At 36.0% G+C, this 23,462-nt stretch overlaps 1 protein-coding gene across 3 annotated transcripts; it reads left to right on the top strand.

Moving 5' to 3' along the window:
* The first annotated feature begins 722 nt into the window (after positions 1-722).
* Positions 723-23,194, top strand: LOC133877687 (dolichol kinase EVAN). 3 transcript variants are annotated; one of them, XM_062316072.1, is made up of 15 exons: positions 723-1,120; positions 1,497-1,609; positions 3,147-3,353; positions 3,625-3,729; positions 4,442-4,512; positions 4,602-4,682; positions 4,756-4,970; positions 6,779-6,968; positions 7,063-7,128; positions 10,837-10,925; positions 11,025-11,139; positions 12,609-12,660; positions 12,788-12,888; positions 13,227-13,362; positions 22,723-23,194. In XM_062316072.1, exons 1-14 carry the CDS (start codon positions 927-929, stop codon positions 13,338-13,340), a joined length of 1,713 nt encoding a protein of 570 aa, XP_062172056.1. In that variant the 5' UTR covers positions 723-926; the 3' UTR covers positions 13,341-13,362; positions 22,723-23,194. The 3 variants fall into 3 exon arrangements, with proteins under 3 accessions (XP_062172056.1, XP_062172055.1, XP_062172054.1); XM_062316071.1 differs by lacking the exon at positions 22,723-23,194 and adding an exon at positions 14,655-14,802; XM_062316070.1 differs by lacking the exon at positions 22,723-23,194 and having other exon boundaries at positions 724-1,120; positions 13,227-13,856.
* The last annotated feature ends 268 nt before the right edge of the window (positions 23,195-23,462 follow it).

The raw sequence follows: 23,462 nt of genomic DNA, 5'->3' as shown, positions 1-23,462 counted from the left end.
TAGTTATTGATACGGAATCAAGTTTAAAGAGGTACAAACGCAATCAACTTCGGACTCTACAATCCCATTCGAATTCCCTGAAGATATGGTTAAAGTTCAACTAAGCTAGGACTCCAACTCCTAATCCAACTAGGTGTCAAGAATTCTAGTAAGACTGCAAGTCCAGCCTATAAATACGATAGCCGCACCAGGTATGGGATCACGAATTCTCTAAGCTCTTGAGATTAAGATTGAGAATACTCTGCAGAAAATTGATTTAAACTGACTTAGACATCGGAGTGGGCGTAGTCGGCACCCCCGACGAGTTGTTTGTTCTTTTTGCAGGATTGAGGTAGTAGATCAGAATCCAGCAGCGAATCACCAGGTGACACGTCACCATACCGGAAACTGTACCAACAAAAATTGTTAAAATTGTATAAGAGTCGTACAATAATCATTTTTCTATGGGTAATGCTATTTAATAGACTTTTATATAATTATGATAATCATATAATGTGACGGTAAAAATTAATTTTTGGATCAATAAAAGCATGTAAAAAGAAAAAAATAATTTTAAGTGCTACATGATAATAGTTGTACGAGAGTGTATTAAATAACATATTTAATAGAAGAAAGCAAAATGTCAAAACGAAACTTGGTCCAAGTCACGTTGGTGATGGTTTTAGCGCGTAATGAGAGAGCGTATACGGTATACCGCATTTGACGTTGCTCTCACGGTAAGAACACCACCACCTGACTCATCGGTGCAAATAGAAAGTTCCCTTTGGTCATCAAAACCAATGACATCGAGTCTGCCGGGCCCACCCACCGTATTGGCAACCTAACGGAACCCCCCTCTTCCCACTCGACCCTTCCCGCGAAATTCCAATTTCTAACCGTACCTCTCTCTGCCTCTGAATTCTTGGGTGTTTGAGGAGGGCAGTGAAATGGCGACCACGGCGTCCTCGTCGTGGTTCAACGGTGAGAGAGCGGTGGTCCTCCTCTTCGTCGCTCGCGTTCTCTTCTCTCTCCCTCTCTCTCTTCTCCTTCACGGCCTGGCTCTCTCGCTTCTCGCTCTCTCCGCCCTCTTCCTTGAGATCAGCGCCGACACCTCTTCTTCCCTCTCCCTTTTCAAGACCAGGTACTTCCCCTTTCTAACCCTATTTCTTCCATTTTTTCCTACTCTTTTTGGATACCTTAACTAGGGTTTTTAATCAAAATTGGGGGTTTTCCTGATGATTCTGGAAGTCAAAATTGACGTTGGCGTGTGAATTCTACTCTCTGTTTAGTTTCTCAGAAAGCGTCGGAAATCTAAATAAGAAATTTCGGTTTTGGAAACCGATTGTGTTTTTTATTTAGTGGTAAATGTGACATTACGGCACAATTGGCAGAGTCTTTTTTCGAAGTAATTTGAGTTGTATTTTATATGATGTCCTAGAATTAATTACCAGGGTCTCTCCTTTTTTTTTTTTCTTTTTTTATTTTTAGTAAAATTGAGATATCAATTTTTTTTCCAGGCCTGGTGCTTCATCAGGAATACTTCTTGGGGCAGTAACACTTCCCGCGGTTATGCTCTCAAAGTTGATACATCTGTCACGAGCATTGTCATTGCATGAAGTTGCAACTGAGGGTACTACACTCAAATGATACTTTTGTGTCTATATATGTTTATTTATGTATACACAAACATGCATAAATTCATAGGAAAATATAGTTTAGTTTAGAATATTCGATACAAGAAACATATAGAATTGCAATATAATCATAACTGAAGGGATATAATTTTTCCTTTGAATTAACGGTTTATAAGATTTAACTATGTGATATGGAGACAGTTCACTGATATAAGATAATTGCACCGAGTTTGAGCCTATAATCATATGTGGTTCAGGGACAGTTCTTTACTAGTGGCATATGTTAAATTACCATTTATCCCAAAAGTTTAAGCTGATAGAAGAAAGTAAATTTAATTATTTAATTAATATTTTAACACTCTCCCTCACATGTGGGCTCAAACTCCCCTTAATAAGTGAGACTCAATACTTAAAATATTTAATTGAAATGTGATCAAACTTAGGATTTTTTGCTGTGATACTATATTTTTACATCACAGCAAGTGCCCTATTGCCTTGTCCCATCTAGAACCAAAACCCCTAGTATCATAATTAATCGAGCACTCTAAGTTTTTCACCTCTCTACTCCCTTTAGCTTAGGAGTGGAGACTAAAGCCTCTTGACGTTGCTCTTCATCAACTTGAGTCATTAAGTCCCAAAAGCCTTTCACATAACCCTCATGGGAGACCCCCAATGTTTGAAAACAGAAATCACCAACCCCTTCAAAATCACCTGTCTTTGAAGATTCACCCACATCTAAAGACAGAGGAGGGCACCCGACACCACAAGATGGAGGCTGGCCAGCTGAAGGATTGTATGGATGAAGAAATCAACGTTGAAAAAGACTGGCTGGAGGCTTCCTGACCGCCACAATCTCAATTGACAACAAAGAATGGAGACTCGGTGGAGAAGGAGAGATGGTGCCAGGCGAAGACAAATCACCCAAGGAGGAGTTATCGCGCTCCCAGGAGAGGAAGGAGTTATTGTGCTCAGATGGTAACGAAACAGCACCTGACGAGCGCGCCAATGAGCAAGCCAGATCTTTCGGTGACTAAACCGACCCCTCTGACTGAAAAAAGTCATCCCTGGCCGCTCCCCTATGATACTATATTAAATTACCACTTATCCCAAAAGTTTAAGTTGATAGGAAATGGTAAATTTAATCATTTAATTAATATTCTAACAAGGTCTTTTATTTCTTGGGTTTGTGGCTCCTTATCGTGGAGTTGAGTTCTTGAGACCATTGTTTTTTTAATACATTTTTTTTTTCTTGGAACAGGGTTCGCACAACATTAACTTGTAGCACCAAAGATTTAACCAACCAACCCCTGTCATCAAATTATCTCCTTTTTTATTTTTAAAATGGAAAAGGTTGTAACTTGTGATGTTACATCTTTGATGCACTACTTCTGTCATATAAATTGATTTTCTTTTATCTTATAATACAATTTTTTTGGGTTTCTAACTTTCATCTTCCTTTCTTTCTTGTTCTGTTATATGTATTTTATTGCAATGCCGCTATGTATTTGATACTGTTCAATTTTCACTGTGTAGAGCTTGAATATCTGACTCTGCAATATTGGGCCACATCTGCTAGCAGCTTGGGTGTGCTTGTGTTCCTCTACATAGTTCTATCGCGTGCAACTGACAATATGAGGCCCCCTTGTTCACGTATTAGTTTGGATGCTAAGCGTAGTTTAAGTGGTGTAGTCTTATATTCTGTCGTATGCTCTGTGTCTCTTGCTACAACATCACATAGTGGTGAGTTAGTAATTCTGCATTCATTCTGATTTTTTCTTTCTTTCTTTCTGTTTTTTAACATCTGTGGCATGTTTTACAATGATCAGGATAAGAAGATAAAGATGAGAAAATTGATGAAGTTTCTTTTAACTTTTTTCTTTTTTGGTAAAAAAAAAATTAACTGAGAAATAAAAAAGAAAAGAATTTTGAACTAACTGTTTCTAGCAGACGGATGGTTACCACTTTTTCTGTTGTTTACAAATAAAATTGTTATTTTTTTATTTGTTTACAGGCTTTGATACAGTACTGAAGTTATTGTGGGTGCTTTGTCATGGATTGGCAGCAGTGAAACTAATCCAGCATTTTCTTAATACTTTTCCATCTTGTGCTTCAATTGGTATGTGTCGTGCAATGTTTTCTATGTTACCTTTTCCTCTCTTAGTGAATGCAATGAAAATTTTCTATCATAGGAGGGAGAAAAAGGAAATTAAGAAAATGGATAAAAGAACAGCCAAAAGACAAATTGTAGTGCTTGAGCACTGTTATGGCACATGGATTCTTTTTTAGGAGTGTACAAGCTTACATTTATGGCTAAGTAAGAAAATCATAGGGAGTGTTGAGAAGTATTGACCATTGTCCTGCTTCTAATAGTATATAGCCATGAATATAGTTATGCCTTGTATGCCTTGCATATCATTAGTTCCTGAAAAAAAAGAAAAGAAGAGATCTGTAAGCAATAGATCACAAGTTAAAGAAATTAGGCAATATTTAGTGCCTTAGTTCTGTTGAGAAATGGTTGAAGATGCTTTGTTCCTTAAATGTTTCCATTATATCAGCCTTGAATAGCTAAAGTTGAATCCTTGTAGCATTGGCCTAATCAGATAATCAAATCTCCCTTCTTTTGAAGGAGATATCATATGGGTAGGAAGAGGGCGCTTGTGCCCCGATGGTGGGGCACAGTACACCCTGCACTTCAAGCGCACCTCTGTTTCGACTAAATCACTCTAAGAGTCTAGTCGATGGAACCTTATTATTGGTCAGTTTAATCCGGTTTTTCATGCGTTTCATGTTCTTTTGTAACTATTTATCTCTTCTCTCTTTATTTTTAGGGGAAGCACTTTTGGTGACTGGGGGCCTTGTTCTTTATTTTGGTGACATGTTGGCATGTACAATTGTGAAGGTTAGTGAAGTTCTACCTGGGTAGTTTATATTTCTCCCTGGACAAATGGCTGTATGTACATTTTATTGGGGATAACATTGTTTGAACAGGTGATTGGATTCTTAAGTTCATTTGAATGGGTTTCTGTACAATATGGAATCAAAAGAAGTGAAATTACTACAATTATTCAGGTATGACTCTTTAAGTGACAAAAATTATTGTGAAGGGTGTAACTAGATAGCTAAGGTTGTTCTCTTCCTGCAGGGGTTGCTACTAGGCCTTCTTCTTTTACCAATGGTCTTTAAGTATGTTGTTCAAGTGTGGGAATGCTCTTTATGTAAAGCTTACAGTGAAGCAAGGACATGCACCGAAATTGGGAGATCTCTTATATTCTTTGCATCCCTTGGATTTATCTTGATTGTGATCATCCCATTATGGATGCAGTTTGTTCAGGATTTTAATTTACATCCATTTTTGTGGTATTATTTCGCTATCCATATTTAATTGACGTTGATGCTTATATTTTCTTCCACTACATTTTGTTATTGTCAAATATGATCTGGTGACTTTGTTGAGTACTTATCATTGGATTCATAAATACAGGTAGGTGATGGAGTAGTATGTTTTGCCAGTATTTTCTGATTCATGGATTGTATGAGCAAAAAATATAAGCTCCTACCTCAGTACTGCCATTATAGAACTAGTGCTTGAAGTCTTAAGTCAATTACAACACTAGGCATGAAGGATGCATGTTAGTTTGTGCTGTAGTTTATAAATTGAATAAAAGGTGGTTAAACGGAGGACGCTCTCATGATATGTAATTGCTTTGAATAATTTTACATGTAGGTCTATGTGCATGTTCATATTTGCATGGGCTAGTACTTGCAGATCAGAATACAATAGTGAATAAACAGTCATATCTCTGAAAAACTTCTACCTTATGAATGTTTTGTGTGGAGATTGAAGCTGAAGTACTTTGCTCCGCTCAGTTTCCTTGGCTTGGGAACTTGCTTTTCATAAGTTTTGCAACTTGAATGTTCACTTATTACATCTGTAAATGGTTTTCATAAGTACTCACAGTACTATTACAGATAGGATTGTCTTGTATAATTGTACCTCAGTATAAAAATTTTGTTCTATGATGATACAAAATAGAAAGGTTGTTAATGTCATCCATTTGAACTTTGAGTTCTTTCCATCTGCATCAGCAAGCCAATCAACTTGATCTTAGCATTTTGTTCGGTTCTGCTTTCAATTTTTTAATGTCATGAGAAGCATCATGTCATATTTCTTTATCATCAAATAGATGTATGTGGCTACTCACCGTATCATGAATTATCTGAAATAAAGAGGTTGTATGTCTGTGGCCACTGACTGTAGATACTCTCCAACTGGCGGGTGGAAGTCTCTTTATCTTAGGGTTGAATAGTGATCATTTTTTTTTACCTGATGATTATTAATGGCTTTCATGAGAATCTGAGGCTTTGAGTTTAGCCTAACCCATTCAGGGATTTCCCTGTTGTAGGGTCTTTGTGAAAGGCTTTCTGAACCCTTTTGGGGTTTTTCTGTTTTTTTCCATAGGTGGAGGAAGATGCCTGCAACTTTAATTGTTGTGGCCTTGAAGCAGGCAGCGGGAACAATAATTAGGAACATTTTTCGTGGATAATTTATCTGTCATTTTGCTCCACTGGTTCTTGATCAGATCCAATTTTCACTAGGCTTTAAGAGATCTGTCTCCACGCAAATGGTTTGCCCTGTGGTTTTATTTGCAATCTAGTTGGGGAAAGTTTGCAAGCATTTGTCTATTGGTTGTGATGTAAGTCTAGAAGTGCATATGTGAGGGTTTTTTTTTATCTTTTTAAAACTTCTCATCATATAGAATGTTGTTGCTCTTTTTGCTACGCATAATTCCTGCATTTTGAATTTTAGGGTCCATGCTAAGTTCCTGCTTTATTCCCTGGTGTAAACTCCACTATGGACAATATATTTCAGAGTCATTACTTGAATGCTTTCCCTCATCCTAAATGTCACGAGTGATATAGATAATTTGATTTGGTGAAATAACTTCTACTCTTTACTTCGTTTGTCTGTCATGTTAGTATCCTATTTTATGTGTGGAAATGATATATATTATTATTTGTATAAAACTCCTGAAATCTACAATGTGCTTGATTTGGTTACGTACTGTAGTTGTTCATGGTTGTTTCTCTACAATATCATTTTCAGGTTTATTTAGCTGTTTTTGTTGGATTAGCTTCTAATATTTGTGTCATATCTTTTTTGACAGGGTAATCTCATTTGTTTTTTCGGAACCACTTAAAAGACTATCTTTATGTATCTATTGGGTGTGTGTGATATATGTGTCTGTTTTGCGATTCTACAACATTTCAAAGAATAGTAAGATTGAAAGGATTCTCCTTCGAAAGTACTACCATCTGATGGCTGTTTCAATGTTTATGCCTGCCCTTATCTTCCAGGTGATTTAGGAGTAAAAAGCATGTATCTTTTGTGCTAGTCCATTCTTGGAACCCCCTTTTTAGTAATACTGCTGACTATGCATTTGTTTTTCAGCCAAAGTTTCTTGATCTAGCATTTGGTGCAGCTTTGGCAATTTTCTTGGCATTAGAAATTATTCGAGTAAGTTATTGATGTTGACAATTTCATCATTTATCATATTTCTTAAACAAAATTGACTTGAATATTTGTTCCATTGCTTGCTAAATGTCTTATCACTCAAGGTTTGAAGTGTCAATATTGCATAATGCATTGCAATCTCATGATGCCAGTTATTTTTATTGAGAAAAAAAGTTGAGCTGTGAGAAATAGTTTGATGTAAGATTATAAGTTATAAGTTACAAAATGTCCACATTTTGTTTGTATATTTAGAATATGTTCTTAAGAGCGTATATGCACATAAAGAGTCTTTATATCTCTAAATCTTTTTTTATTATTATTATTTTATAAAGTAATCACTATTCATTAAAAACTAAAGGGCGCACCCAAGTACACATTAAGTATACAAAAGAAACACAGAATCAAAAAAAGAAAAGAGGTTAAGAAAGTCATGAAAACTAAAATTATGAAAACAATCATAGACAACCATCCATTGGAAAATGATATAGAGAAAGAAGGCCTTTAACTCTGCCACCGTTCTCATTGTCTTCAAAGCTCCTAGAATTGCTCTCCAAATGCTCCACATCATGCATAGCGGTATTGTCTTCCACATAGCTTCACTCTTGGGATTACCGAACTACCCTCTTCAACAAGCGAGAAGGTCTCTTACATGTTGAGGCATGACTCACTCTAAACCGAATAACCTGAACATAGAGTTCCATAATGCACTAACTATCTTGTAATGGAGTAAAGGTGGTCAACAGATTCCTCACTCTTTTGATACATGGAGCACTAGTCTACCACTGTGATATTCTGCTTCCTTAAGTTGTCCAAAGTAAAGATCTTGCCTAAAGTAGTCGACCAAGTGAAGAAAGCCACTCTCAAAGGGGTCTTACTCAACCAAATACACCTCCAAGGGAAGACAGTGGCATTTTTTCCCAGTTAGTCTAGTGAGTGGTATTTTACAAAATCATTGCCAAAGTTCTAGCTAACAGGTTGAAGATGGTTTTGGAGAAGATTATTTCCAAGTCCCACAACGCTTTCATCTGGAGAAGGCAGATTCTAGACCCTGTTTGTTAATGAATGCCTTGATAGTAGAATCAGATCTGGGGAGTCGGGTGTGTTGTGCAAATTGGATTTAGAAAAGGTCTATGATCATGTTAATTGGGATTTTGTGCTCTACATGTTGACAGGGAGCAGTTTTGGGGGGAAATGGTGTACATGGATAGCTCTTGTACCTCGTCAGTGTGTTCTTTTGTATTGGTGAACGACACTCCCTCCGGCTCTTTTAGTAGTTCTCGTGGTTTGAGACCGAGGGAGCCTTTGTCTCTATTGTTGTTTGTCATTGTGATGAAGGCTTTCGGCAGGATGATATATGCTGTAGTGAGGTGGGGTTAGTTTTCTGGCTTCTTTGTGGGGATTGAGAACATTGGTGGGATTGATATCTCTCATCTTCTGTGCGGATGGCACTTTAATTTTCTTTGGCAAACCCATATCACATCCATCATTTTTATTGTTTGTTCTTATGTTTTGAAGCCCTCTTAGAATTGAAGATCAATTTGACCAAATCAGAATTGGTTCCTGTGGGTTTTGTTAATAATTTAGAATGCTTGGCTATGATCTTGGTTTACAAGGTCTCTTTTTTTGCCTATGAAGGTCTTCCAATGGGTGCTTATTTTAAAACAAAATTTATTTGGAAAGGCATTATTGAGAATGTTCAGCGTCGTTTGGCTGGACATTATTATAAAAAGGCACAATGTACTTGCTGACCTCAACCTAGTCAATAGAAACTATACCATTAACTAACAAAGAATCAATGGAGCTGTTTCTCCTATTAGAGTTGGTTATTTTGTGGAAAAAGCTGTGCACTTGTAACCTTCCCTTAGCAACAAGGCCCTAGATTCCTGCTCCAATTCACCTCCTCAATGAGAGTGGACCTCTCCAAATCACTTAACACTTTCGCCTTCCGCTCTCTTCTTGTCAGATAAGGCCCTCTCTTCTTAATCGATTTCAAGACCTCATAACTCTTCCAAAAGCATCTTTTTCTGCCTCTCTATGTTGCCAAATACCTCCTCATTCCATCTTCTTAAATCAGTTTTCAAAACCTTAAGCTTGTGAGCCAGAATGAAACTCAGGGAACCTTGAAAATGATAAGAGTCCCACCACTGTTTCAACCTGTCAGAACTTTCAGATTTTAGCCCCGTGCTGTAGTAGAAAATAAAGAGAGAAAGAAATTCTTTTTACTTGCCTATAGTTTCATACGATTAAATAGTTTAAATAGAAGAAACCTATAGACTAATATGGAAAGAAATAAAGATAATATTACAATCAGAATAACTTGAGGAGAATAAACATAGTATGTCGGTAGTTTCCATCTTCATCAGTTTTCGAATGAAATACCCTCCTGAAAATCAATCTCTTGCAAGTCTCTTAATTGTATCTGGTTTTTATTAAGTTGTTTTCAATTTCTTCTACCCTTTTGAAAATCACCATAGAGAAGAAGGATCGGGAAGTGGTCAGAGTGCAGTCTAGGAAGCCTCCTTTGGGACACACCAAGAAATTGGGCTTCCCAATCCAGAAACAAGAAGTCTATCAATTCTAGACCAAGAGGGGGGATCCCGATTATTCAACCAAGTAAAAGTTCCACCAACAAGAGGGAGGTCCATCAAACCCTGATAAAAATTGAAATTAGAGAACTCCACCATAGCTGGGTAAAAACGAGCTATTCCCGATTTCTCACTAGGAAATGGGTGACATTAAAATTACCCCCAATTCACTAAGGCAAGTTCCACCAACTGAGAAAACTAGCAATTCATCCCAAAGAAGGCTTCTATCCCCATCCAAGTCAGGGTCAAACAGCCGCAAAAGCCCAGGTGAAATGATCTTCAATGTCTCTTAATGAACACGGCAGAGTAAACTCCTCCACACACTCGTCGATTTTTTCCGCCACCCTCCTATCCCACATAATCAAAATACCACCGGAAGCCCATCTAGACTCTAAACAACATCAATCCACATGATGGCAACTCAACACATTATGCACAACACTACAAGACAACCTCCAGCTTAGTCTCTTGAAAACAATTCTTAATCACCCGAAGTGTGGCTCTGGTGGCCTGGCATAGTGTAAACCTTAGGTCACAGGGAGGAGGGAGGGAGACTTGATTCTAGTATCGTAGATACCTTTAATTTTTTGCAATGATGCATTGGCCTCATAAATCTTGTGATCCATGATCAAATCCTGTTTTCAAATTATCAATCATGTAAAAGATTTGAATTTCATTGGAATATGAGCATATAACTGCCCTGAAATATGTTTCATCCAAGAAGAGCCTCAAGTGGAATATAAAAAGAAAAGGGACCTACCAATGCCTGTTGAAGATCTTGTTATATATTACAATTATCAAAAAAGAAGATGATGATCTATTATTATTACCAAGATATTGCAATTATTGAATGATTCAGATTTTGACAGAGGCAGATTAGGTAGGGAAATTATATTGTCATCCTTACAAAACGTGACAACTAAGCCTTTCCCTAACTAGTTTGGGTCAGCTGCCCTAGTCCTTTTTCCCAATCATTACCAAAAGTGAAGTACAATTATTACGATCCTAATAGTTATGAATTACAAGATGGATCTTTTCGTTTTTTACATGCTTAAAAACACTGGTTTTTGAAGTTTCTTTCTTTGTTTCTTGGTTGATCTTTCATAACCATTCTCTTGTAGCCCAGGTATGGAGAATTTGGCCTTTGGGACAACCTGTACATCAATTTATGAATGCTTTTACAGACCATCGTGATTCTGATCTTCTTATTGTCAGGTATGCCATGTCAATTTTTATGTAGCTCAAACCTTAAATGGTATGTTTGATACAGAGAAGTTTGAATGCCTCTTTTTTTTTTGTTATCTGCTTTTTCAGCCATTTCTCACTCTTATTGGGTTGTGCACTTCCAATTTGGATGTCTTCTGGGTACAATGATCGACCTCTCACCCCTTTTGCTGGAATTTTAAGTCTTGGAATTGGAGATACAATGGTGAGTCTGCTTCTTGTTATGTAACATTATACTGATGTTTAGGTTCATAAAAGCTCTAGCATTTTCGGACTATTAGATTTATCAAGTAATGTATCAATGTCCAACGGATTGAAGGTGCATTATCTGTTATGAGTTCATGAATAGGATGGGAATAGTACCTTCTGTGTATTTTATCATTTTCTTTTGTAGATGAAGTGTGTTGTCCAATTCTAAGTAATGTGATATAGGTTTAAATTCTTAAATTGTTAGCTCTCCTTTAGTAATTTGTAAAATTGAGTCATCATGTATAAATATATATTTGGGAAGAAGATTATTTGCACTTCCAAGCTGTTCTACATTTTGCAACTTATTTTGATTTAAACTTTGACTTCAGATTGATCTCTTATAGAGAAGTGGATTGAGGTTGTGGAACTTGTTGAACTAGAGGGTTCAACCCATGATTCAGTTGTCCCGGAAATGATCTTATTGATGGGAATCATGGAAAGAAAAAATCATGCCATGGCATATATAAGTACATTCTTTGTAAATTTTTGTTTTCCTTAACATCTTCTCTTTCAAAGAAAAAGAATATAAGTAAAATTTGTTATTGAAGAGAGTCAAGAGGCAAAGTGTAGAAGAGGTGTACAGTAAGAAAGAGAAGCCTTTAGGGGAAAAACTAACATGGTTTGCCATCATGCTATCCTTTTGGAGTTGTGCTCTAGGAAATTGCACTTTTCCAAATCAAAGATTTCCAATGATCTTGACACAATTGTTACTGACACATTCTCTTGCAAGTCTCTAAATTATATCTGGTTTTGATTAAGTTGTTTTCAATTTCTTCCTTGGAACTGTAGGGCCTCAAAAATCTAAAAAACAATTTTTTATCTATGTTGAGCTTATATATTTGAGACAAGTTGGCCAAACTGATGCCTTTAATCTTCTGAATCGCTTTAGAAGCGATTTAGAAGTGTGATTTTGCGACATTATGGTATTCAGGAGTGCACTCGGAACCAGAGAGTATTCTTGCTGTATCCTGTTATGGGCTTGTGAAGAAGTCTTAGATTTTTCTCAATAGCCAAAATTGTTTTGATGTTGGAGTTGAAGTTCATAATGGCATTCCTGATTGTAGGTGTCATTCCCACTAATAACACTGTAACAGGTAAATAAATAGGACAACAATGTTACTCTTGGCACGATGCCTGTGGATCTAGGGCACAATGTTATTGCCTGTAAAAGATGGTAGCAAATACTTGTTTTAGCACCATGCTAATGATCTGCTAATCCTAGAAACGAGAAGCAAAATAACATTACTGAGAGTAAACATGCATATGGGCCATATGGCGGAATAGTAGGACATAAGCAAACTATTAAATTGTGGGGTTTACTAAACATTCATTTTGACTGTCATGGTTTATCTTTCCTAGTTGTTCATAGGCAGTTCTATTTTATAATGAGAGAATTACTAGAATGGTTTTCCTTTAATGCTCCAGGCATCAATGGTTGGCCACAAATATGGTGTTCTTAGGTGGAGCAAAACTGGCAGTAAGTATTCCCCCAAATCACAGCTTTTTCTACAGATCTAGTCTCTCTCTTTTTTATTTTATTTTTTTGGGCATAATAGTGCTTTTGCTGATTTTCTAACATGTGTGGTACTCTTTCCACTTGCTAGAGAAAACCATTGAAGGGACTGCAGCTGGTATAACATCTGTCCTGGCTGCTTGTTCAGTTCTGGTTCCAGTTCTAGCCTCTACTGGATATATTCTTAGCCAGGTCTCTCTCTCTTTCTCTCTCTCCCTCTCGTGGCTCTGTGGCTTCTATATGGGCACACATTTTAGGAATTGATTTACTTTTTGTTTCTTGACTCTGTACTTTAATGCATATGCTTTATGCCTGAGGTTTTTAGGTTCAAGAAAAGGACTTGTTTTTGTGCCTGTACCCCTTCCTAACATCATCAGTCCTCCCCAACCCCCTCCTACCTGGGAAAAAAAAAAAAAAAAAAAAAAAAAAAAACAACCCAAGGCTTGATAGAAACAATGAAGAAATTTGGGTAACTATAGTGAAGGAAATTCTTGTTTGGGTTATTGATGTCTCCATGCCAATGTTTGCAGCATTGGTTCTCTCTTCTTCTAGCTGTGACCGTGAGTGGTTTGTTGGAAGCGTACACAGCACAACTTGACAATGCTTTCATACCACTGGTGTTCTATAGCCTTCTGTGTCTGTAAATGCAGCTCGAATCTTACCAAGGTATATATTGGCAATGACTAATAGTGACTAAAACTTCGATGATTTGCGATTATGTGCTTTTTCGAGCACTTATTGGTAGATATAGATAGTCCACCATTGGAGAATACAAACAACCTGTTGTATGGCATATTCTTTATATGTTAAGTTGGTTTCTGGAGTAGGTTTAGGATTAACAAAGTTTCCAAACTGCAATGGTAGTTTTTTAAGCATTCGTATAAAGGTGTGAGCCTCCACATGCTCATTTACGAAGTATACAAGAGTAATTTCCAGTGAGAATGGGTCGTTTGTTTTTTTCTTCTTTGAGTTGTTGGGGGAGATATTAATATCTTAGAGATACAAGAGTAATACGTTTCCCGGTGAAAATCAGTCCTTTTTGGTTTTTCAATTTTTCTTTTTGTTGTTGAGGGAGATAATCACATTGGAGGGAAGGAATTGAAACTTATTGGGATTCGTGAATAACATTTGTTTTATTAATGTAAATTTTTTGTGGTGTATATATTTTCTCTGGCACATCAATTTATTTGTCTCTGAAAATTTTTTTTATCGCATATATGGATGAGACTCCATATGTTTGAGATCTGAGGTAATTTTGCTGCTATTTTATGTTAATGTTCGCGTTCTTGTTAATGATTATAGAACTTTCCGGAAGGAATAAAATGATATCCAGCATCCATAAGCTTGGGGCAAGTTGTTTTTGTGTGTAATGTTATGGATTGCGTTTCATAACAAAGGCATATAGCAGGTGATGCATAACTATTTAATTATTATTTTGACTTCAAAAACTCCTTTTGCAAAGCAAGTTTATGTTGAATGCCATATAATATATTCATGATACTTTCATACCTTCATTTTTAAAATAAAATAATAAATAATATATATATATATATATATATATATATATATATATATATATATGAGGTACATTGAATTCCATTCTATTAATATGGTTCCTTCTTTCTTTTTTTTTTAAATATGTGTGTGTGTGGATGATATGATAGTTGTACTCTTAAAAATGATCGTGTATATGATGATTGCATTAGTATAACAATATTACAAAGTAAATGAAAAGGCCTCCGGGGGTCTAGGAAAAAAAAAAGAGGCCACTGAGGGTTTCTTCCCCAAGTACCTGACAGACAGAGAGGACTTAAGCCAGTCTCCATTTTAAATGAACGCTAATGCACTAACAAATCTACTCTGATTACAAAAAGATTACAGAAGAAGTAACCTTTTATTCTTATTTTTTAGCCATGGAAGTGCTTTTTCTTATTATTTTTCCATTTTTCGTATTTTAGGTGTTACGACCCAAAAATGTAAGCCGGAATTGGGTGCATGACCAGCATGGCTTGACCTGATATTAATAAGAACCAATCGAAACTTTTGGATCTCTGTTTTGAAGACAAAAACATTAATAAACAATTCAAAATACTAATGTTTCTTTTAGTTGTTGAATCTCTCGTTGATGATTAATTTGTGATATTCTGAATCCTCATTGCTAATGGAATCGAAATAATCTATGGATTAATCAGAAGATCTTTTCAATTGACTAGAATCCGTTACTTAAACAAAACGGTTTTTACCTTTGTGTCATATTACTACACTTTCTTAAACTCAAATCATGAAAATTCTTGAAAACACGTTAAGAAACTTTTTCTTACTTGATTTTTATTTTTTTATTTTTTATTTATAGATACATGAAAAGAAAATACATCATGAAAGGAAATTAAAACAAGGGTTGGGTAACCCAAAATAAAAATTAGGAATGTAAGTACGCGGTTACAATGCTTCTGAAGATGTGAGTCAAATGATATTTGGCACGGATGCCAATAATCTGGGCCACAAGTAAAGGTAGTTTGTGGTGTGTAAAAAGTCCTAAGGACCCAAACACAGAGACAAGGATAAACAAGGAGAAGTTGCAGAAACAGAAAAGCCGAGAAATACGAAGGAAATAAAAACAAATATAGTAACATAGACAGCAACACAGTTCCAGTAGAGAAGAGTGAATGGGAGTTGCCAGAGGCGGCGCATGAAGACCACATGTTGTCCCTAGAAAGCCTCTCTCTAATGGGTAGCCCAAGGAACCGTCGAAAACCGGGGTGCGTGGTCACCACGCGCCGGAAAGGGAGACAAACTCCCTGTCGCGTCGCGTGCAAGCCACGATGCAATGCGTAGGCGGCGGATGAAGATGCAGCGACCATCGGAGGAAGCAGAAGTCGCCGGCGAACCCTGTGGAGAGCTGCATGTCTTGTAAAAATTGATGGAGAATCGTAGATTTAGATTCAAAGATTTTGACTCAACAACCAAGCCAAAAATTACAGAAGACCTCGTGGATGAAGGAGATGGCAATCGAAAATAGTTGTGTTGTGTTGGAGAAAAGCAAGAAAAATACCTCAAATGAGGTGGATAAAGCTAGAGCAAGCTCTAGCATAATAAAAGCCTCGGAAGAGGCGTTAGCACAGGGAGGAAAGGGGAAAAGCGAAGGAGAAAAGGGAAAGGGGGAAGAGGGAAGCACAGTGCTTCCCTCCTCCCGTGTTATGTGGGTAGAAACTGTTTTCAGGGAAAGCTAGAGAGAAAGCAGAGCGTCTCTCTCTAAAGAGCGCTAGAAATCCTTATTAGTTGAATGCATTCTTACTTGATATTCAACGTATAAATTTTTATCCAAACGGCTAGAAAAAAGGAGAAATACCGTATGTCTACAAAATTATCTAATTTATATACAGAATTTCAAGTCTCAAAAATCTCAAATACACTAAACTCGAAAATAGTTTTAACTTATGTGAAAGTTAAAAACTTACAAGGTCCATCCTCTAAAAAAATAAAAGAGAGAAGCGCTCTCCTCTCTCTAGACTTTCCTCTTCCTTGTGAGACTCTCCACTGCCTCCGGCAAGTACTCTGAGGAGGAGGGATGGATCCTTTCCCTCCCTCCCTTCGCCTCTTCTCCAATCTTCGTCCTCTGTTTTTTTTTTTTTTTTTTTTTTTTTTTCATTGTTTCTATTTAGTTTTCTGTTGTTCCAATCAAGTAGCGTCGCCTTCACCACCCCAAGCTCATTGTGCCTCTCGCCACCGTACCGTCTTGCCCTCCCTGTTCTGTGCCAAATCTGTCCAAAGTTGGCCTAGTTTTGTCTAGCTTTGGCTCATAATTGCCCATATCTGTCTCACGCCCCTTCGATGTGCCACATCACCATTTTCCTTGGCCTCACCGCTGCTTCGCTCATCCTTCTGCCACCACGCGTGATCCTCACGTTTCACCCCACTCCTTCTCTCCACCAATGATGCTGTTTTTTGGATTTTAATTTATGTTCTCTTGTTTGCTTTTATTTTTTGTTGTTGTGGCGGTGGTTTGTGGGTTATAGTCTCCCTGTTTCAATGTGGTTTTATCTTGTTGTGGAAACTCTTGTAATCAGAGTTTGTTCCTCGTTTTCGACGACTCTTGATTGAAAAACGACAGTGTCTCTCCTTTAGCAGTTTCATTCCAGTGGTTGTTGCAGCTTTCAAGCAGGTTAACTTATTCACTTGCATCAGAAAATACATTGTGTAGCTCGTTTCTTGGCTTTTTGTCCAAGATACAAAGGACAGAGCCTTTTTTTTTTTTTTTTTTTTCATATTTATTATTTATTGTTATTAATTTATTCATTGTATCAGTGTTTGGGTATGTTATGTTGTTGGGGAGCCCACCCCCACTTGGGTTTTTGTTTCTTTGTAACCCTTCACCCATTTTATTAGGAAAAAAAAACTATTAAATATGTAACTGAAAGCAATACCTATCTAGCCTAAAACAAACTCCTCAAGCAAATGTGAAGTATATTGAAGATCGAGATATGATATGTTTACAACTTTTGTACAATTTTTGTATAATTCTAACAACTTTTTTTAAAATCAACCATTAGATATGTAGGACACAAACTGAAAAATAGATCCAATGGTTAGTTTGAATAAAAGTTGTTGGAGTTGTATAAGAGTTGTGTCAAGAATTGTATAACAATCATTTCTCATTAAAGGTCTGGCTGCTACTCCAAAAGATAATATGGCAACTAAGGGTGAACAACGAAGCATATTAAAGGTAAATGTAAATAAAGAAACGAAAAAAGGTTAAAGATTAATTTGAGATGGGAAATTGCTAAAAATATACATGTGTAGACATTCTTGTACTTTTTATATGCTCAAAAGTGTAGTTTAAAATAATAATAAAACAATGTTAATTCCAAATCCACAATAAATTCCCTAAAGTCTCCGGTATTTCAGGTTGTTCCCAAGTTAATTCAAGAAAGGTCATTGACTCATTGTCAAAATAGATTGATAAATTAAAGTGTGCTCATAAACTTAATATTAGGGATTTAATAGTTCTAGTAAGTTAGATAAGAAACCAAAGGAATGGCAAAAGCCAATAATTTGGAGGCAGACATGAGTAGCCGAAAAGGGACGTTTCATGGTAAGTTGAAGGCCATGAGTCTATGACTACTCGCATTGGCCGGTTTCATGGTAAGTTGTGGCTCCGTTAGGCTATTAATTCAAACAACTAGAAGATGCTGTTTTCTCTTTTCAACTTTATTTATGGACGCACCTTTAATTTGTGAATTGCAGGGCTACACAATTTACATGGTGCATCTGGTCTTTTCTTTAATTTCAAGGTCAAGTTTCTCTCACCTAAAAATTAAGATAAGCAAATCTATGAGATATCTCAAACATAAACGAAATTGGAGGAAGGTGCACAACTTGACCGGCTATTTGGCTTACGTGGTTTTTTTTTTTTTTTTTTTCTTTTCGTTCTTTTCATGGAGAATAGTTAGGGTTGTCGGCGATTTGGGGGTGTTTGTAGATGTTGTTTGTTTAGTTTAATTTTGGTCGGGGTGTGGTTTAATTTTTTTATGTATAAATTGTCAACGATTTGGTATAAAAATGTTAAGGTTGTCAGGGATTTGGGGGTTTCGGTTGATTTGTTAGATTCCCTTTATTCTCTGCAAATTGATGTGCATGTGCTCCCGATCTTCCCTTTTTTTTTTTTTTTTTTTTTTTTGGTTTTTTTGTATCTTTTGGTTTGTTTTCTGCCGAGACAAAGATTGGGTGCATGCATATGATTTTTTTTACTTTCTCTGCATTGGGTCCATATGGTTTGTTTACTTTATCTGCAATGGGTCCATGTGCATGGTGGATTATTTAATGATGTTGGTGCATACTTTTTATTTGATTCGAAGTGTGAGTACTGTATTGGGTCCATGTGCATGATTCAACTTAGTTAATTATGTGGGTACATATTATAGTGGTTCCATGTTTTATGTTGGTGCATATTGCATATTAATTCTGTGGGTACATATCGAGGGCATTGAGTCCATTAGCTGTAGCACATGTACATACAAAACTTTTACAACACAAATCCAATTTATAACAGTAAAATGAGCATTTGTAATATCCATTGTCCAAAAGTTACCTATCCAACCATTTTTGTACAGATAAAAAATTGGTTGGATAAGTGAACATTTTTTATTATTGTTTGGAAACTCAACTGGCCAAAAGTTTACAATCTTCGGAAGTATTATGTCTCTTTGATCAATTTGGTTTTTAATTTCATAGGAAATGCGAAAATAGAGGAATCAGGACTGTAACAGTTAAAAACATGTATTTGTTATGTTTAGATAATTAGTATATCATACTTAACATGTCAAACTTTTTTTTCTCAATTGTACTACCAACAAAAATTCCATATAAACCATTTTTTAGGAAATTTTTTACAAAGAGCTAGCCATACTATGATTGCAAAAGTCAATGACAGGGATAAGACCCTCCACCCAAATAGTCTCTCCTTGAATTGTGGTCCCATTTATTATGTTGGTGCATATTGCATAATAATTCTGTTGGTATATATTATTGTGGTTCCATCTATTATGTTGGTGCATATTGCATGTTTATGTTACAAGTGCTTTACGTTGCAAGTGCTTCTTAAAATGTCAATTGTATACTAGTGGTCTCCTTGTCCCATTCATAATGTTGTATTTTTGCATGTATATGATGAAATTGGTGTTTGAGATAAACTATGGGGATATGTTCGACAAAAAATATGGATACATCTATGTGGGGGGTGAAATGGATGTTCATCCTGACAATGTTGATCCGGATAGTTTGACTTTTTTTCTACTTGAGTCTATTGTGGAACAATATGAATACAGTTCAAGTGATTTAATTTACTTCAGAGACCTTGGTAAAAATCTAGTAGAGGGTCTACATCTAGTATCCTTGGACTATGATGTGGCTTATGATGAGTGTCAGATATTATATATTTAGATCCCTTAATTTGTATGTGCTAAACCTTTAGTTTTGTTATTTTTTGATTTTTTTGTTAATTTTGGTGTTTTGCACGTAATTGAGAGAATGTTAGTTTTTGATTGACTGCATTCTGTTGGCAAAATCACTATCATGTAATGTTGCTGCTTCATCAGGAATGCTGTATATTTCAGAGTTTTTAAATATTCAGAGTTTATTTCTCTAAGATGGGAAGAGCCTTATTATAACAAGTTCTAGTATTACAAGCTGCAAGAAGGCTATTTCAGTGATCAAGGAAGATTCTGTGCAGATTCCAACTCAAAAAAGTTAGATCCTTTGCTTCTGTCCGGACGGCCTAGTAAAAACGTATGAACGCTTGTCAGTCAGCAACATCCGTCCGGACGACGTGGCAATATCGTCTGGACTTTCATCAGTGTTTAGAAGATTCGAACTGTTCAAGATTGTAACCATCTGGACGACATGGCAACACGTCTGGACGCTATTCAGAGTTCGAGAAGACTCCAGCGTTCCAGTGCAACTGTCTGGGCGACGTGGCAATATTGTCCGAATGCCAGTCAGAGTTCGAGGAGAATTAGGTTTTCCTTTGCAGACACGTATATGGGAAGGCAACTGCATCTGAAGCGCCCTAGATTTTAAAACATAAGATTTAATGTCTTAAATTAGATTTAAGACCTAATAATAAGGCAAAAGAATAAATATAAATATTTATGAAAATAAATATTCATTGATTAAAAAACATTTATAGTTTCAATTCAATAAACGGACCTTAAACTTTGGAATGGGGGAAATAGGGTCAAACAAACTCCGTTTTGGTCGATTCAAAAACTGGGACACTTATCTTGAAGTCCTCTAACTACCCTCCGAATTTCATAATTTTTAGACTTCGTTAAGGATGCAAAAACACTCACAAAACATTGTACCTCTGTTTTGGACGAAAATTCATATATAGCATTATTTAATACTTTCACCCACTTTGGTTGGACAACTCATCACCCACTTCTTCTGATTTGTGCACTCATCACCACAAGTTTTGCCCACATCCCACATCTAGAATGCACTACCTTAGTAAAGATGAAACCATGTGCCTTGGAAATAAGGCTAAGATGCATCAACTCCCATCAATTGAATCAAAATGTGTCTATTTGATCATAACTATTTATTCTCTTATAAATAGAACCAAGGTGGAAGGGCGCAATACCCATCAAGCTTCACACACACACACACATGTCCAAGAGAGAGGAAGTCCTCTAAGCTCCCCCTCTCCACTCTTCTTACTTGGCCATTACCCAAAAAATATAAAGAAAACCAGAAACTTTGACTGATCAGAATTGAGTCATAACGAACTCGGATTGAGTCGAACCAAAAAGAGAAAGTGTTTGTCTTGAAGTCTTCTATCTACTCTCAAAATTTTACGTCAATCGGAGTAGATTTGACCATCGAAAAGTAGGTCGGAGTAAGCTTCCCTCCATTTAGACGAAAATCCTGAATTCAAATAGATAATAAAAGGACTTTTGGTAAGTTGTTAAATAAGACTTTAATTTATTTTATATAATTTCCAAGTTGTTTTATGATTTGTGTAAAGACCCAATAAGCTTAAGAGATAAAAAGAATTAAAAAAAAAAAAGTAATATAAACTACTTTTATATTTCAATGTCCTCATGACTTTCATGAGTTGATTGTATTTATACTTCCTTTTATATTTCAATGTCCTCATGATTTTCATGAGTTGATCGTATTTATATTTCCTTTTACATTTCATTGTCTTCATGACTTTCATGAGTTGATCGTATTTATATTTCCTTTTATATTTCATTGTCCTCATGACTTTCATGAGTTGATCATATTTACTCTTATTGTCCTTATGATATATATTAATCATTTAGGTTCATATTTGGTGGTATTGATCATATAGCTTCGTCATCAAATCATGAACCAATGATTTAAGATTGTTATAAGTGATTGTCTCAAACATAATGAAGTGATGCATGATAATAAATATAAAGAGATGAGGTTTATAAACAATGATTTGTTTGATAGATAATTGATATACATATTATTGTGTCGATGGATTTATTGCAGAGCTAAGAGACTACGGAGAATCACAGTGAGTATTTCTTACTCACGGAGGATCATATTTAGTTGTTTTCTATAATGTTGTGATTTTTGCTTTATTTAATTATATGCATAGGAATAGTATATTGCATATTGTTGTGAAAATTATGCAGGCTTAATAACAAGTTGGTTGTTGGGATGACCAATGGACAGGCATACCGCCTATGCGAAAAACAATAATAAGTACAAGTTGGCTGTTGTGTTGATCAATGTGCTAGGCAAGTTATGGCTACTTAATTGACTGTCGGGATTGTCAATGTACTTAGTTGTCGTGATGACCAATGTATTAAGTATGCTACTTTGACTACTAGCGCGGAAAAGCTAAGAAAACATGGTAAGGGAGTCTGTGCTCCAATAATTAGCCACTCAAACGAACATGGATTTAATGGCCATGATATGAGAGGAGTGCAAGAAGAAAATAATTAAGACTGTGCATATAAAACTGTCATTATATCATATTGTTGCATTGTATATTGTTAAATAAATCAGTAATCATCATATTATTGAAAGCAGTGGACTCACTAGGTACTTTTGTATTATTGTTTCTCTCTGCATTATATATTAATACATGTTACGAAGAAGGGGAGTATCAGGATTATCCAGACCTTTAGGTGATCTTGATAGCAGTGTCTGAGGCTAGGATGCCTCCCACTTTTGTGGACTACTATGTCTAGTCCATTATCAGTATTATATTTGGAAAACGATATATATATATATATATATATATATATATATATATATATATATTGATTTGTAATAATGATACTCTGAGTAATTTGATTGTAAATTATTTGTGCCATACATGGCACAAATAATATTTTTTAATGTGTAATTATTCAATTACAATCTTTCTATATGTTTTGAAGTATTTTGTTAGAAGCTTTAATATGTTATTATTAAAAAAAAAAATATTCTGCTGCCAATTTATAACTCTGATGATATCGTAATGTCACATGAAAATTTGCAATTGTCCAGACTCTAAGGCAACACCGTCCGAACGCAGCCTTATTCAGGAAAGCTTTTTAGCACTTTATGGAAAGTCGATTGCACAGTTCACTGTTCGGACGGCCTTAGCTTGCGTCCAGACACCGTCCAGAGAAATCAAAGACAGACTCGTTTTAGGTCTTCTTAGCCTATAAATAGAGGCATTTAGGCATGTAAAATTTATGAATTTAGTGTCAAATTCTTCTGTACTTAGAGAAGGTGTTTAGGTAAACATTGTGAAGATCTGCTAGCTCTCTAAAGGTTGCCGGTGTGTGGCTACTTTGCTCGTGTGAAGTCTATCTTAGGGAGGAGCCCTAAGGTAAAGGAATCCATAGAAGAGCCTTTCAAGTAGGAGACTTGGTTGGGAGTCGTTCACATTGGGTTATGTGTTAGAGTATAAGATACGATCTCTGCATCGAGTATGTAAGTGTTACTGTCTTTGTACTAGCTTTCTCTTCTGATAGTAGATTTCCTGGGTTTGGCTGCCACAAAGTAGTTTTTCTCTTCATTGAGTTTCCACTTCGTTAACAAAATATCAGTCTTATTTAAATTCCGCACTTTTGATATTTTGTTACACATTACACACACATACGGTCAAATTAGAAGTCATACATATTTTTCAGAGAAAATAGCACTTTTTATGTGGAATTGGAAAGAAACGGGAAAATAAGTACATTCTGATCTATTGGCTCAAGCACATCTCTGCCCAAGACGCTTGAGCGAATTCCAAA

This window comes from Alnus glutinosa, chromosome 9, assembly GCF_958979055.1.
Source record: "Alnus glutinosa chromosome 9, dhAlnGlut1.1, whole genome shotgun sequence".
Lineage (NCBI taxonomy): Eukaryota > Viridiplantae > Streptophyta > Magnoliopsida > Fagales > Betulaceae > Alnus > Alnus glutinosa.
Note: the sequence above shows the minus strand (reverse complement) of the source record. Positions and strands in the feature narration are given on the sequence as shown.